Source organism: Trichoplusia ni, chromosome 2, assembly GCF_003590095.1.
Source record: "Trichoplusia ni isolate ovarian cell line Hi5 chromosome 2, tn1, whole genome shotgun sequence".
Classification (NCBI taxonomy): Eukaryota; Metazoa; Arthropoda; class Insecta; order Lepidoptera; family Noctuidae; genus Trichoplusia; species Trichoplusia ni.
The window spans coordinates 4,389,188-4,402,734 of NC_039479.1; the positions used below are offsets into that span (position 1 = coordinate 4,389,188).

At 35.5% G+C, this 13,547-nt stretch overlaps 1 protein-coding gene across 1 annotated transcript; it reads right to left on the minus strand.

Moving 5' to 3' along the window:
• Positions 1–965: 965 nt before the first annotated feature.
• On the minus strand, positions 966–13,485 carry LOC113504311 (peroxisomal multifunctional enzyme type 2-like). Its single transcript, XM_026886570.1, has 15 exons — positions 13,382–13,485; positions 12,998–13,188; positions 11,175–11,320; positions 10,194–10,345; positions 8,569–8,740; positions 8,083–8,189; positions 6,474–6,603; positions 5,380–5,476; positions 4,898–5,058; positions 4,328–4,454; positions 3,067–3,250; positions 2,698–2,820; positions 2,370–2,527; positions 1,761–1,964; positions 966–1,510 (listed from the first exon to the last, which is right to left on the minus strand). Exons 2-15 carry the CDS (start codon positions 13,185–13,187, stop codon positions 1,296–1,298), a joined length of 2,166 nt encoding a protein of 721 aa, XP_026742371.1. The 5' UTR covers position 13,188; positions 13,382–13,485; the 3' UTR covers positions 966–1,295.
• Positions 13,486–13,547: the final 62 nt, after the last annotated feature.

The following is a 13,547-nucleotide window of genomic DNA, read 5'->3' on the forward strand; positions in this document are numbered from 1 at the left end:
ATGAATCCCCCTAATACAAACCTTAAAAAATTACAAAGTACATTTAAATATCAACCGCCTTTTCTAATTGGCAAAGTCCATGAAACAAAAATAGTAACATTTTAATGTTGATCAATTTTTAAGTTGGCAACACACAATGAATATTGTCATTGAAATGCCAGTGTCAAACAAAAAGTTGAGAGAATTTTGTCAAAACCAGTCAAAACAAAACTTTTGAGATGTATGTTTTGAGTTCGATTTCTTGTTATTAATAGTGTAAATGGCTACCAATATAAAAATATGGCTTTAAATCCTAGAAAGTATTTAATAAAAGATTTAGTTAATAAGCCTTGTCCGGTAGATGTTTGGTTACAAGGAACCATAGAACAAACAGTTGGCGCCGATATTTTGATAATATCTGATACTACCGGCCGAGCAAAAGTAACAAAATGTGAGACCGCACACGGTATTATAGACAAAACTTCCTTACGAAAAGGTAACTAGATATTAAATACCTTATTATACCGATCTCATCGTACAAATAAACTGAAATAATTAGTTGATTTTTTTATACGTGTGTGAATTTAAGTTTAAATGCTTTGAAGTAACATTTCAAATATAGAATCTAACTTTATTTGTTCCGGGGAGGAGTAGTTAATCTCATGATATTTTTTTATAATTTCTCTAATAATGGTCTAGTCTATTATTTTGTATGATCCGTTTTAATTGCTAATTAATTTAAAAAAATATTATGCCATTTGTACTTGCGTATAATAAATCATGAACTACATAATTCATTGCAGGTACTTATTGCTGCATATTAGGAACAGCTATAAGAACCAAAGGGTTGCCAGAAGTTCAAGCAAGCAAATTCATTGACTTAACCACACAACCTCATATGAAAATGGCTTGGGAAACTGAAGTAAAGGAAGCAAACTTGTTTTTGGAGGGGAAATTATTGCCAGAAATATAAATAAAAACTACAATTTATAAAATTGGTGTTTAATTCCATCACCATAAAATATATAATACATTCTCTCTATTGTGACAACAAAAATGCGAATGCCAGAAATTGCTGTCTGGTTGAACCATAAATAATTTCATATGTCTTCTTCATATCACAGATCGCCATCAAATATAACTTACAACATAAATGCAATTTCTGGCTGTTTGAAGTAAGTAAAAAAAGTATTTATTACATATTGCTTTTAATACTTGCAAGTTACGCTTATTACTGGTATTGCTTATACATTCTTCCATTACAGTAAATAATTAATTAATATATCCATTTCCATGACCATTACATGATATATAACTTAAATCTTGGCTGGGGACTTAAGGAGTGGGCCAAGTTTCTGTGCAAGCATGATGTTGCCAGCAATCTTGAGCTTTCCCTTCAAGTAAGCAACCTGGGGCTGAAGTGTGCCTGCTGCAATGTCTACTAAGTCTCCGTCAGAGACGGTCATAGTAGTGTCAGCCTTTCCACTCTTGGGTTGACCTTCGTATACGGCAGGAGTCTTGAGGTCCAAAGCTGAAGAGGAAGCAAAAGAATTACATCAGAAATGTTTTCTAATCTATAACGAAAACAAAAGGTGTAGAAATTTAAATGTTTCTGATAACTCAGTATGAATATGCTGCTAGCTCTACTTTTTGCCAAAATGGCTATATGTTACTAGCTGAGAAAACACTAATCTTTCATTGACTGTGTTACGACACAAAAAAACCTTTATCAAATCAAAGTAATAGCTTTTTTATTAAATTTAGTTTAAAGATTTACTTACTCCAAGATTTAACAGTCTTTCCGTTCTCAGTAATGTTGTAAACGAACACGCCGCCGACGCTCTTAGCCATGTCTTTGTTCTTGTTCACCTCTTCGGTGATCTTGGCGAAGAGAGCGTCGCTCTTGAGGGCACCAGAGGGTGCGGCCGCCGCGGGGGAAGAGCTCGCTCCACCCGATACTAAGTTCTTTAGGTCGACGTATGCACCTGGGATACGAAAGGCACGTTATAAAAGTGAAATTACCAGTAGAGTCAAAAGACTGAAATAGTGTTATAAAACGTTATGTGACAAAGGCTGCAAAGAGAAAATAAATAAGTCAGGAACTTGCAATAAACTGTAATATTTTTGTGGGGTGGTCATAATCTATATGATTTTTTTTAGACAAGTGCATGGGAATGAACACAATCTACCGAAACTATGTTTCTGTTTGTAACGTCGTAACTACGGAGTGAGTGAATCGATTTTGTTGTTTTTTTTTTCATTTAACGTGAAATATCTGCCGTGTAGACCCATAAAAATCGAAGCATGTTTGGCTTAGAGTTTTTAAGTCTATGATCTGTTTTTGTTGTTCAAAACATTATATGCCTTCTATCAGTCAACAATATATTTACCAGCGATAACAATGTTGCCGGTCTCCTTGGTCTTGGTCTGGAAGTGCACGCGCTTGCCCTCGAGCCACATCTCGGTGACGAGGGTCTGTCCGGGCAGCACGGGCTTCACGAAACGAGCCTTCAGCGCCTTGAAGTTGCTGGGGTCGTTGCCGGCGTACCTGGGATAATGGGGACATATTAAACATTGACCAGAGAGACGGTTAGAAGCTTAGAGCGAAACGTGGAATCATAAATGTTAAAAATGTTACGTTTTAGTAACAAGTTCTACAAATTTCGCGTGTAGTTTTCAACTGAATAGGGAGTTAATAAAATTCATCTATGAACTTACTTGGCGAGTACGTGTCTGGCGGAGAAACCGAGAGAGGCGAGTCCATGGAGAATGGGTTTCGGGTGACCGCTGACGGTGGCTACATTGGGGTCGATGTGCAGCGGGTTCAAGTCTCCGGACAGCCTGAAATAATCACGCAATGTTTAATTACAAAAAATATAATGCACTGACAAACAAAATGCGAAAATAAAAATTAATGAATTTTCTCGTCATAAATCTGGAAAAATACACTTTTTCAACGGCAACATATTTTACAGAGGTGCCATAAATCGAATTTGAACAAAATCCTAAACTGAACCCCATCACCTCCACTTATTTTATTCGTACAGCGAGCCTGCAAACATCAACTCAACTTGAAATACTCTATACCTGTAAAGTGCCGCCTGATCCTCAGCCGTCTGCTGTTCAACAACAGCATCGGGAGCCCTCTTGGGAGCGGGCTGGACGTCGACAGCTTGCTTGCTGTTGCGGGGGCCGCCGAACCCACCCTGACCGAGCACGAAGATGTGCTGCTGTGTGCGAGCTACCAACTGCTTGCCTTGGAAGATCTCGCCTAGGGAATAATACATTTACTGTAGATATTTAAAGATGAATGATGGGCGTGTCGGTCTAGTGGTTAGTGACCCTGACTGCTATACCGGAGGTCGTGGGTTCGATTCCCACCCAGGGCAAATGTTTATGTGATGAGTACGATCATTTGTTCTGTCTGCGTGTTATTTATCTATATTATGTATGTGTTTAGAAATATTTAAGTATGTTCATCAGTTGTCTAGTACTCACAATACAAGCTCAGCTTAGTTTGAGACTAGATGGCTTTGTGTAAAAGTTGTGGAGTATTATTATTATAATGGTTCATTTTGTTAGGAGTATTTGTATACAAAATTGATATGAAGTTATGTAACAAGTGGTTTATTTCTTATATAACTTTCTTATCGTAGTAAAGTATAAATTGAAATCTTTCGAAACCCCGTCAGTCGAAGCAAGAAACTTCGATCACTACTCCCTAAAATAAGATGCAAGGACTCAGAATCAAATCATGAATATGACATAAAATTATTATTATAAGAGGTTTAACTAAAATTAATATGCAATGCTGATGACAACCACCAGATTATATTACCACTAAAAGATATAACTACAAATGATTAACAGACTTAATGAAATTAATCATTTAAAACTAATAAGTTAAAACTGTCTTTAAAATAAATAAGATGTTTTGTTTGAATATACCTACACAAGCCCACAGATTCCAGAGCCGGTATTTAAAATGATAATTTACAAATCCAACATAATTACTTTGTAATCTAATCGATTATAAATGAATTATGACAGTATGCTTGGAGATATGAAAAAATATTTTTAGTAATAACATGAGTTATCTAGGTGCAAGTGCACTTAATATCGGTGCTTCTGCATAAGTCTAAATCACACAAGTGCAAAAGTCATCCTCCAATAAATTACAAACTCTAAATACATGACTTTAACGTTTCAATTTGCACGATAGATTATTCTAGCTGCTTCAGATAAAATGTCACAACATCTTATAGAAAACGTAAACAAATATAGACCTCAAACACTCAACTTTAAAGTTCAAATTCGCCTTTGTCATGCTTATTGTATAAATACTCACTGTTGACAATGGACACGGCGCTGGATCCCTTGTCCAAGACATCGGTGACGTAGCTACGGACGGTGAACTCTCCCTCGGTACCGGGGAAACTGTCCACGAACTCGATGTATTGTTCCCCGTGGAGGATCTAGAATAAACAAGTACCAACGTTATTGGATTTCCATTATAATTTGCTTACATTCCGCGACTCTATCGATTCTATAGGGAGATGATCGGGAATGTTTTTAGTTGGTGTAGGTGGGTAGTCTCTAGAGCTTTTCATTTAGAATTTATTGTCATTTTTGCAAAAGGCAAAGTTCATGTTTTTTAATTTGTTTTAAAGTTGTAATTATTTCTGATCAATTTCGTTGCGGGTTAAAAGGCAGTTAATTTTTTCCTCAAGGCCACATCGAACTTAAGCGTTTCAGTGGTTTTCGTGGATTTCATTGTAGATCCTGGCTTACCAGAGTTGCAATGACGGGCATGTATAGCGGGCTAGTCCCATAAAAAAGGCAAAGGAAGGAAAATTCTTCCACTTTTCTCCCACTTGTTTCTCATCTTTATAAACTAACAACTGTCCTGTGTACTCACGTTGGTGAAGTCGGCGTGCTTGCCGGGCGGCATGGAGTTGGCCACGAGCGGCGACTCCAGGCACATACCGGCGAGGATGAAGTAAGTCGGGAGGGCTGAGAAGTTCTCGTGGCTCTCGTACAAGAACTTCAGGTCGGTCTCGTTGTGGACTGACGCACCGACTGTGGGTAGGTTATGGTTCTTTAGATACTAGGTCAAGATTGGAGGATTTCGTTTGTAGTTCAATGTCAAAACAAAGTGTTAAAAATAATTTATGACTATGGACTTTGTTATTTTTGAAACCTTTATGGTTACATCATGCATAGAAATAATATGCAAAGAGCAAAATGGAAGTAAAAAGGGCAATGCAAAATAAAATAATAATAATATGCATATGCAAATAGAAAGCGATTTCGGGTCGGAATTCCGGTTCTACCATACCCGTAGAGAAAACAGGACTAAACTTATGTCTGTTAAGTATTGTGTACGTTTATGATACTTACTTCCGAGGGCATACAGAGCCAAATCTTTGGAGTTGTAGCTGTATTTGGACCAGTAGGATTCGCGGTCTCCATCCAACTTGGCACGCTCTTGGAACTCCTAGCAAAATAGACAAAAAAATGAACTTTAATAATATGAGGCATAAAGACTTAGAGAAAAAAGGATAGTCATGCGAGAACTTTATTCTCGCTGTTTTGAGTCAAAATTTATGGGAGTTGTCGGACTCAACAGAGAAAAATGTTCTAAAAGTTTTGCAAGCAAATATAAACATGAAGAAATTGTAATTAAAAACTGCATGCAAAAAATATCTCTACAATAATGCAATTACGATGAAAACCTACTGATAACCTTGAACATTTTAGGTTTGAGTATTATAGGTACATTATTTGACTAACTAAATTATCTATTCAAAAATCCATGGTTACATAACAATAACCATAACATTGGTATATCAAAAATTGAAATGTAACATCCCAAGATAAACAAAATAGCACGATTAAGAAAGTGTTTTCAATATAAACAACTTATACTTGAATATGTCAAACGTTTGCGCTCGATATCGTATCATCGCGTTACGTATTAAGATAACAGTTTATATACATAATATAGTACCCCTAACTGACAATTTGTGATAAGGTTATTGACGCAGGGCGTTAACGTAAGATAAATAAAATAATAAATAATGATTCGGTAGAAATTGTATGTATTATTTTACGTTCTACCACGGAATTACTGTGTTGCCCAACATAGTAGAGCGACTACTTTCTAACGTATGATATGGGTAGAGAGACGTTGCTAGGTCATGTAGGACGCCCTCTTGCTTATACAACTGCAAACTTCAGTGTTTTTACTTTAAAAATGACCATATTTAGGTGGAGGTGAACCTCTACATCCAGATCGCTCGAAAAGTTCAGCTTAATCCTTAAAAATGCAAGCCAAATCCAATATAACTTGAAAAAGGTTGCAGCGAAAGAGTACCATAATAAATACGAATCAACGAGGTTCATAGGCATCAAGTTTCATCATCTTTGTATTCATCACGTATACGATAAAAATAAGCAAGTATATAAAGTTTATAATATGCCTATGTACCCACCTGCAACTTCTCGACGAGGTCCAATGTGACGTCGGCCATTTTGTCGACGTGGACGGCGTCCTTCATGTTCACGGCCTTCGACCAGTGCTGCTGCACTGACTCCAGAGTCACGGGGTCAGAGGGCTTTGACCTGATAAGGTTGTTATAATTGGTTAATATTAAGAGTATTTGTTAGCTTGAGTCACTTTTCGAATATGAGTTTCGGAAAGTGACTGAAAAATAGAGTTATCTTACTTTGTTGCATGAAACAACATTATCTATATAAATATCTAAATAACTCTTATTTTTTCTTTCACTTTAAAGAAAAGCTTATTAGGCGACTCCCGCATTAATGCATTTAATCCTTGTGTCGCCAGCGACAGGAGTTTCACAAACAATCAAACCACATAGACAAAAACACCGAATTCATGACAAGCAATCGTGGATCACAAACGCATGTGTGTCGCGGGGATCGAACCTGCGACACGTCGCTCTCAGTGGGTTTGACGAGGTGGCATCAACTCGGCTACCCGTGCAATCATTTTTTTGTTGTTGTAGAACGTTATGTATACATTTTACTCATACAACACATTGCTAAATGGACACAAATATCAACAACGAATACATCGCAGCTATGAACCATTGTTCTCAAGCATTTATGAAAGAAGAATGAATAAAGGAGAATAAAGATATTTACAAGGTATATAAAAACCTTCGTATGACAAATTCTTACTGCTATAATTAACAATGAAAGAATAATACAGAATGGGAATCAACAAAACATTTCCTAACAGAAGTCGATTATTAAATGTGTTTATTATTTAGTTATCATTCAGACAATTAATTATAATATTGTGACTACTTGTTTTGACATAGCTGTGAACTAAGTTTTATCACGATAATGTAAAAGCTATGTGCATAATGCACAATATCAAATTATAATTGATGTAGAGTGTGATTGGCTTAAGGAATGAACAATTTGCTTCATGATAATTTATGAAATAATAAGAAATAGACAATTTATATTATATCGACCCGACTTAGATCAAAATCTACTCTCAAAATGATTATCCCAAAATTAAAGTTTAAATACTTTATTCATGCCCCATAGCATTCTAAACCGACTATTATTTATGGTATAGAAACAAAATTTATCAACGTAAGTTCTGATAGGCAAGATTATAATTTTATTTACAATATAAATTGTACATTGCCGATATGATAAACACGGTATTATAAATTACTGCAGATCCAATGAACAATAAAGTTTGATAGTAGAATATTTTATTGTTTTGCCCGTTGACCAGCTAATTGGGTTAGTAACGTCAGCAAGGATGATACGAAAAGTATTTTAGGTCTACGCGTGTTTTGAAATAGAGCAGTCTTGTTTCAAAACCTAATTCAGTGCACAGAATCTGTCAACTTTTTCATGGAGTTTCTTACTGGTTCTTATCCATAATATTTTAGAATTAATTATTACGTTTTCGAAAGTGCCTGAAAAAGGCCCACATTTTTCGAGTAAACTTAGTATTTTACCTTCATTTTTACTCATAACAATACGAATTTACACTCTTCTGTCAGCGTTGACCTTTTCAACATAAACATGTTTATTGTCTAAAACTTGTCTCACCTGAGTGGGGCACCATATCCTCTGACGAAGTGGGTTTTGGTGGCGAATCCCAGGGTGGAGTCGATGATGGCACCGGTTTCAGGGAAGGATTCGTGAGTCATGTATACCTAAACAATAGAGGGTTTAGTTAGAGTTAAAAAGTTAGTTAATAGTTAATAAAATTTTACATTTTTTTAGAGCAGATTGTCTCTATGAGTTCCTGTCAAAGTTGAGCAAAAACAAATCAACGATACATCAATACGAATTACGATGTACGAAGACCATGTCCCTAGACAGTAATTCATATGTATGTGTAGGAGTCTTAATAATTCGTAGTTCATAATATGTAAGTATTTCAAGAACCACGTAATTTTTTTGAACCTGCTCCATCTTCAACCACCAGGTGGCTCCACCAGCTAAGCGAAATGCAGCATTGACCTGCATTCCTGGCAACTCTGTATCTTACCCACTTGCAGTATAAATCATCTAAAAGTTACCAATACTTACAACAACGGGAGCAACGAGTTCGGGCTTCATTGCCTCGAACATCTCTGGGGGGAGGATGTCTTCGGTGAGACGTGACGCGGCGGTGGGCGCGATGGTGTTCACCTTGATGTTGTACTTAGCACCTTCAATAGCGAGGGTGTTGGCCAAACCGACCAGACCCAGTTTAGCAGCACTGTAAGAGAAAATATTGTTTATTTGGTGATCACGGGGCTTAGGAGAAGATAGCCAGCTAGAGACGCGCAGAGCGAACCCGTGGTTTTGGATCAAGCAGTGCCTAATGATATCATCCTAATTTTACTTATGTAAATAGATTTTTAGCTTAGTATTACTAAATACCACAACTGCTTTATGAGGTCGCGGTAGCCTTGTACTAAATAACCTTAAAAGCAGGATTGCTGCCATTATGCTGAAAGTAAAATGGCGCAGAACATTCTGTGCATCAGTCTTTCTTTACTACGCTTCTGTAGTTAACAGGAGCGCATACTTTAATATCCATTTTGTGGGCTTAGTTTGAATTTTCTTGATTGAATGGATTTGCTGTATTTAGTTTTCATCTTTAATAAAAACTTAGTTTTCTTTTGTAACATAGATGCTAAATACTGGGAAATTAGATGTGGTAAGTAAACTTTCCAATATTCGGTATTGAAATCATTTACACAAACGTCCTGTGTGGAGTTACTCAGAGAAGAAAATAAAAATATGTAGTCAATCATTCGAAGGAAACAGCAACTCGTTACTAAATACGATATAAAGTAGAAATGGTAGCGATTGAATGGGTGACCTTTAACCCCGAGCTTGTTATTTCCGTTGCCACCAGAATATTTATTAACAGTCTGTAGTGCATACGAACCGTACTTCTTTTATAAGTATTCTACCTTTATTAAAGTTGCAACTCATTTCTTTAAGATAGATCTCGCTTTCAATCATAATTCAAATATTATCAGAAGTCTGATAAAGACTACGATATTATGGATAAGTACTTGCGACATTAAGACCACACTTACGCTTTATCAGAATCTATAATAAAAAAATAGCGTGTAATCGCAACTATAAAATTCTTTGTACGTACTAAATTTAAAGGAGTTTAAAAAAAATCGAATATAGCAGTAGGTATGAATTTACATGTAATTTCTATACAATATTTTTTATTAGGAGCCCAGCCGTAGAAATTTAACAGACTAGACGATAACGTCGCACCAATATTATGAAAATACGTGAGTGTTTTAGTATGCATGCTTGTTAATGTAAGTTTAGCTTTTTTGTAATTGCATGCATTCTTTGCATGTAACATGAATTTAACGTTACGCAGAGTTGAAGTCAGAATAAAAAGGTTGATTGCAAATGTATGAGTGACTGGTTTCATGTTTCTTTAGCGCATGCAAAGAAGGGGGTATTTATAACCACAACCACACAATTATGTATTTTGCGCGAAATATTCGGCGCTCAGGCCGACAGCGTTAACGAGTATTCAGTATTTAGCAATATCACTATAAGTGCCAACTCTATTAGTACATTTAGTACTTCTTAAAGTACGGACATGCCTCGTAAAAAAACACACTACTAACACAAAATTAATCTACAGATCACTATAATCTTAAGTTTATTTTAACGATGTAGGTACTGACCTGTAGTTAGCCTGTCCGAAGTTACCAAAGATACCAGCGTTACTTGAGGTCATGATGACGCGGCCATACTTCTGTTTGCGGAAGTACTCCCATGCGGCATGTGTGGTTTTGAAGGCACCCTTCAAGTGCACCAAGTGGATAAGGTCCCAGTCCTATGGAAGATACAATGGTGCTATAATCTTCATATATGGTGTTACTAGCATTATTTTAGACTGTCATGGACTTACGAGTTTATTGCTATGGTAGCAAATAGAAATCCCCAGTGTAAACTATCGACCAGAAAAGAAATTCAAGCTAGATAGGTTTCGTTGAAAATTATCAAAAAAGCATCCATACCCCATAATAACAAATATTTCAGAATATAAGGCCGATATTTTTTAATTTAAAAACTAGTCAATCTTAACGTACGCAAGTACGGTAAATATAGGAATAGACTACACATGCATTCCGATGCTTATGCACATATAGAAATGTTCATACAAATTAAGAATTTGTTGTCTACTTTAGTCAACACAATAAGATGATAATACAAAACATCATTACTCATCGAGATTCATCGGATGTCATTGTTTACTATAGGGGAAATTCATTGTTTGTGATTATTTTAAAGCATCGTGTTTATTTATAAACTGTATACAAGGGTTGTGTATACAAACTGTATACAAACTTTGTCACTGTGTTTCTGTACTTTACATTGTTGTATTTTATGGGATATTTCCTATAAACAGGTTTTAAACATAATAAAACCTATTTATTAACTATGAAATCATAAACCCCTGTTGGACATCGCCCATCAAGGATCAAGGATCTATTTCTATTATCTGTGCACCATAAATTCAACAGATTAAAAAAAGTACAATCATAGACAAAACCATAATCAAATCATAAATAAATAAAAACGTATAATCATCTAAATTTCCGTGGTTTTACTGCAGGGCTTAAGTGTACCTAGTAACCTAGAGATAATTTATGTAATAGTACCTGGTCGGACATTTTTGTGAAGCTCTTATCACGCAGAATGCCAGCATTGTTGATAAGGATATCGATTCTGCCAAAGTTATCGATGGCTGTTTTAATAATCTTCTCTCCTTCAACTACATTGTTGTAATCCGCTACTGCGATACCACCTGTGACAAAACATATGTTTATTAGTATGTATTTTTATGCATACAAGTTTCTGTACATTTTTACGGCCTTTAAAATGAATGATTTGGATAAAACTTGAGTTATCGCCTATGGGCTATTGCTGGACACTAAAATATGCTCGGAAAAAATATTTATCAAGACTCACACTCTTACTACCCTTACCTCTAAATATGTAACAACATTTATATGGTATAGAACGGAAGAGGTTTCAATAAAGAAGTTGTAATGGTCAACCTACTATTGTTTTGCATACTGAATTTAAACACTTGCAATGAAGAACATAGCAGGCAAAATCTTTAACAGCTTAACTTATTTTATATTTATTTATATCATCCTATATCACTACTGTAACATGTATGACCCAATTCAATAGAGGTTGTACAATTTTTTTGTGGACCTGGATTGTTCCTCATTTTCTATTTCAACAGTCTCTCCTTGTACTGTTGTACTGGCCTGTTGGTCTAGTGGTTTGTAGTTCTTTTTTGTTAAGGAGGTGTAATCCTCATGGACACCCAATCTCTCGGGGGAGGAAATGCGTAGTGTCAGACTGTTACTGACTAAACCTGAACCGCTGTGCTACGTCATCCGCGTTTTTGTGTTGATGTATGGCAATGCCTTGCAATCCTTCATACTAGTGGTTAGTAGTCATGCCTACTATACTAGAGCTCATGGGTTCGAATCCCACTCAAGACAAAATGTTGTGTGAATGAGCATGATCATTTGTCTGGATGTATGTTAGCTATAATAAGTATTTTTATCAGTTGTCTAGTGGGTGGTAGGTACTCATTACACAAGCTCTGCTTAGTTTGAGACTAGATAGCATTGTGTGAAAGATGTGAATATTACTATTATTCTAATACTTTTTTTCTCATCTGATTATACATTACTAAGGTCTTACAAGTTTATGAAACAGTATAAAGATCATGTACATCTTACTGTCCTCTTTCATCACATGCACTCAATATTGTTTGTTACTTTCCTTTTTCAAATGTTTTGTATATTTTGAAAGTTAAATAACCCATTAATCTTCTCATAAGCGATAAATGTAAAAAAAACTCTAATTCAACGTCATGAGATCAAATAAAGCATTAACAAATATTATTATTTTCATGCATAACTAAAATATAACTTAACAAAATCCTTGTTAAGTATTACACGTAAATAATAGCTTTCCTACACACATACACTTTTTACTGTAGAACCATAAAGAATTAAAACTTAAAAAAATATGTTTTCTAATAACAAATAAAAACAGCATTTTTAGGTAACTTATTTGTTTTTGTAATAAGTACATCTTAAACTTTACATATAATTCCAAATTATATTTTTCTTCGTTAGAAATATTGTTCAAATCTGAACTAACACAGAAACAATAGAGTAGATAATTTATAGATAACATTGCACAAACATGTAAATTTTATTCAACTTTGCCCTAAGTTCAAAGTTACAATAAGCTAGAGTTCAAAGTCAAATTATAAAAACAATTATTTTACTCTTTACCCAAAATAAACTGATGACTGACAAAATTATATGCTAAATAACTATATTAAGTCAAAATGTTTAGTATAAATATATTCACTGAACAATAACTAACTAATTAAGTATTTTAATTATATTACTAAGTAAATTACCATAAAAGTATGAATTGCATTATTTACCTTTGTCCTTGATCTCTTTAACAACGGCATCAGCAAAGTTTGATTTTCCGACGCCATCGCGAGCGCCTCCGAGGTCGTTGACGACCACCTTAGCGCCCCTCGCTCCCAGGAGCAGAGCGTACGCCTTGCCGAGACCGCCACCGGCACCGGTCACAACCGCAACACGACCGTCAAAACGTAGCTGCTCCATCCTTCACGACGAACGAATCGTAAATGAAACAAAATCGAGTCTTAACTCACTAACATTAATTATCAGTATCAAAGTCCAGCTTAAACTCGACTTTCCAATAAACAAGTTACGTGCGTTCTACAAAAGATAAAGTTTGATAATATTGATCATTCGTTCAATTGTTGTTGTTCGATCCAACACAAACTACAACATACCTTCACGCTGTCTGAAAACTTTCTTTTGGCGATACACAAGCAATTACTGACCCGTAGAATTTCTTACTAGAGTCAAACTATTCACAATGAACAATCTGTATATTATTATGAGGTAAGAACAGAAAACAGACAGTCACAGAACAACAAGTTTTGTATGGGGCTACGT

Bases quoted from the DNA above. Each gene is read 5' to 3' on its own strand.
- LOC113504311 (XM_026886570.1), bottom strand. From the start codon at position 13,187: ATGGAGCAGCTACGTTTTGACGGTCGTGTTGCGGTTGTGACCGGTGCC. The intron at 10,346-11,174 runs GTACTATTACAT...TATCTTCCATAG, and splicing joins TCACAAAAATGTCCGACCAG to GACTGGGACCTTATCCACTT. The intron at 5,059-5,379 runs GTAAGTATCATA...ACCTACCCACAG, and splicing joins GGCTCTGTATGCCCTCGGAA to TCGGTGCGTCAGTCCACAAC.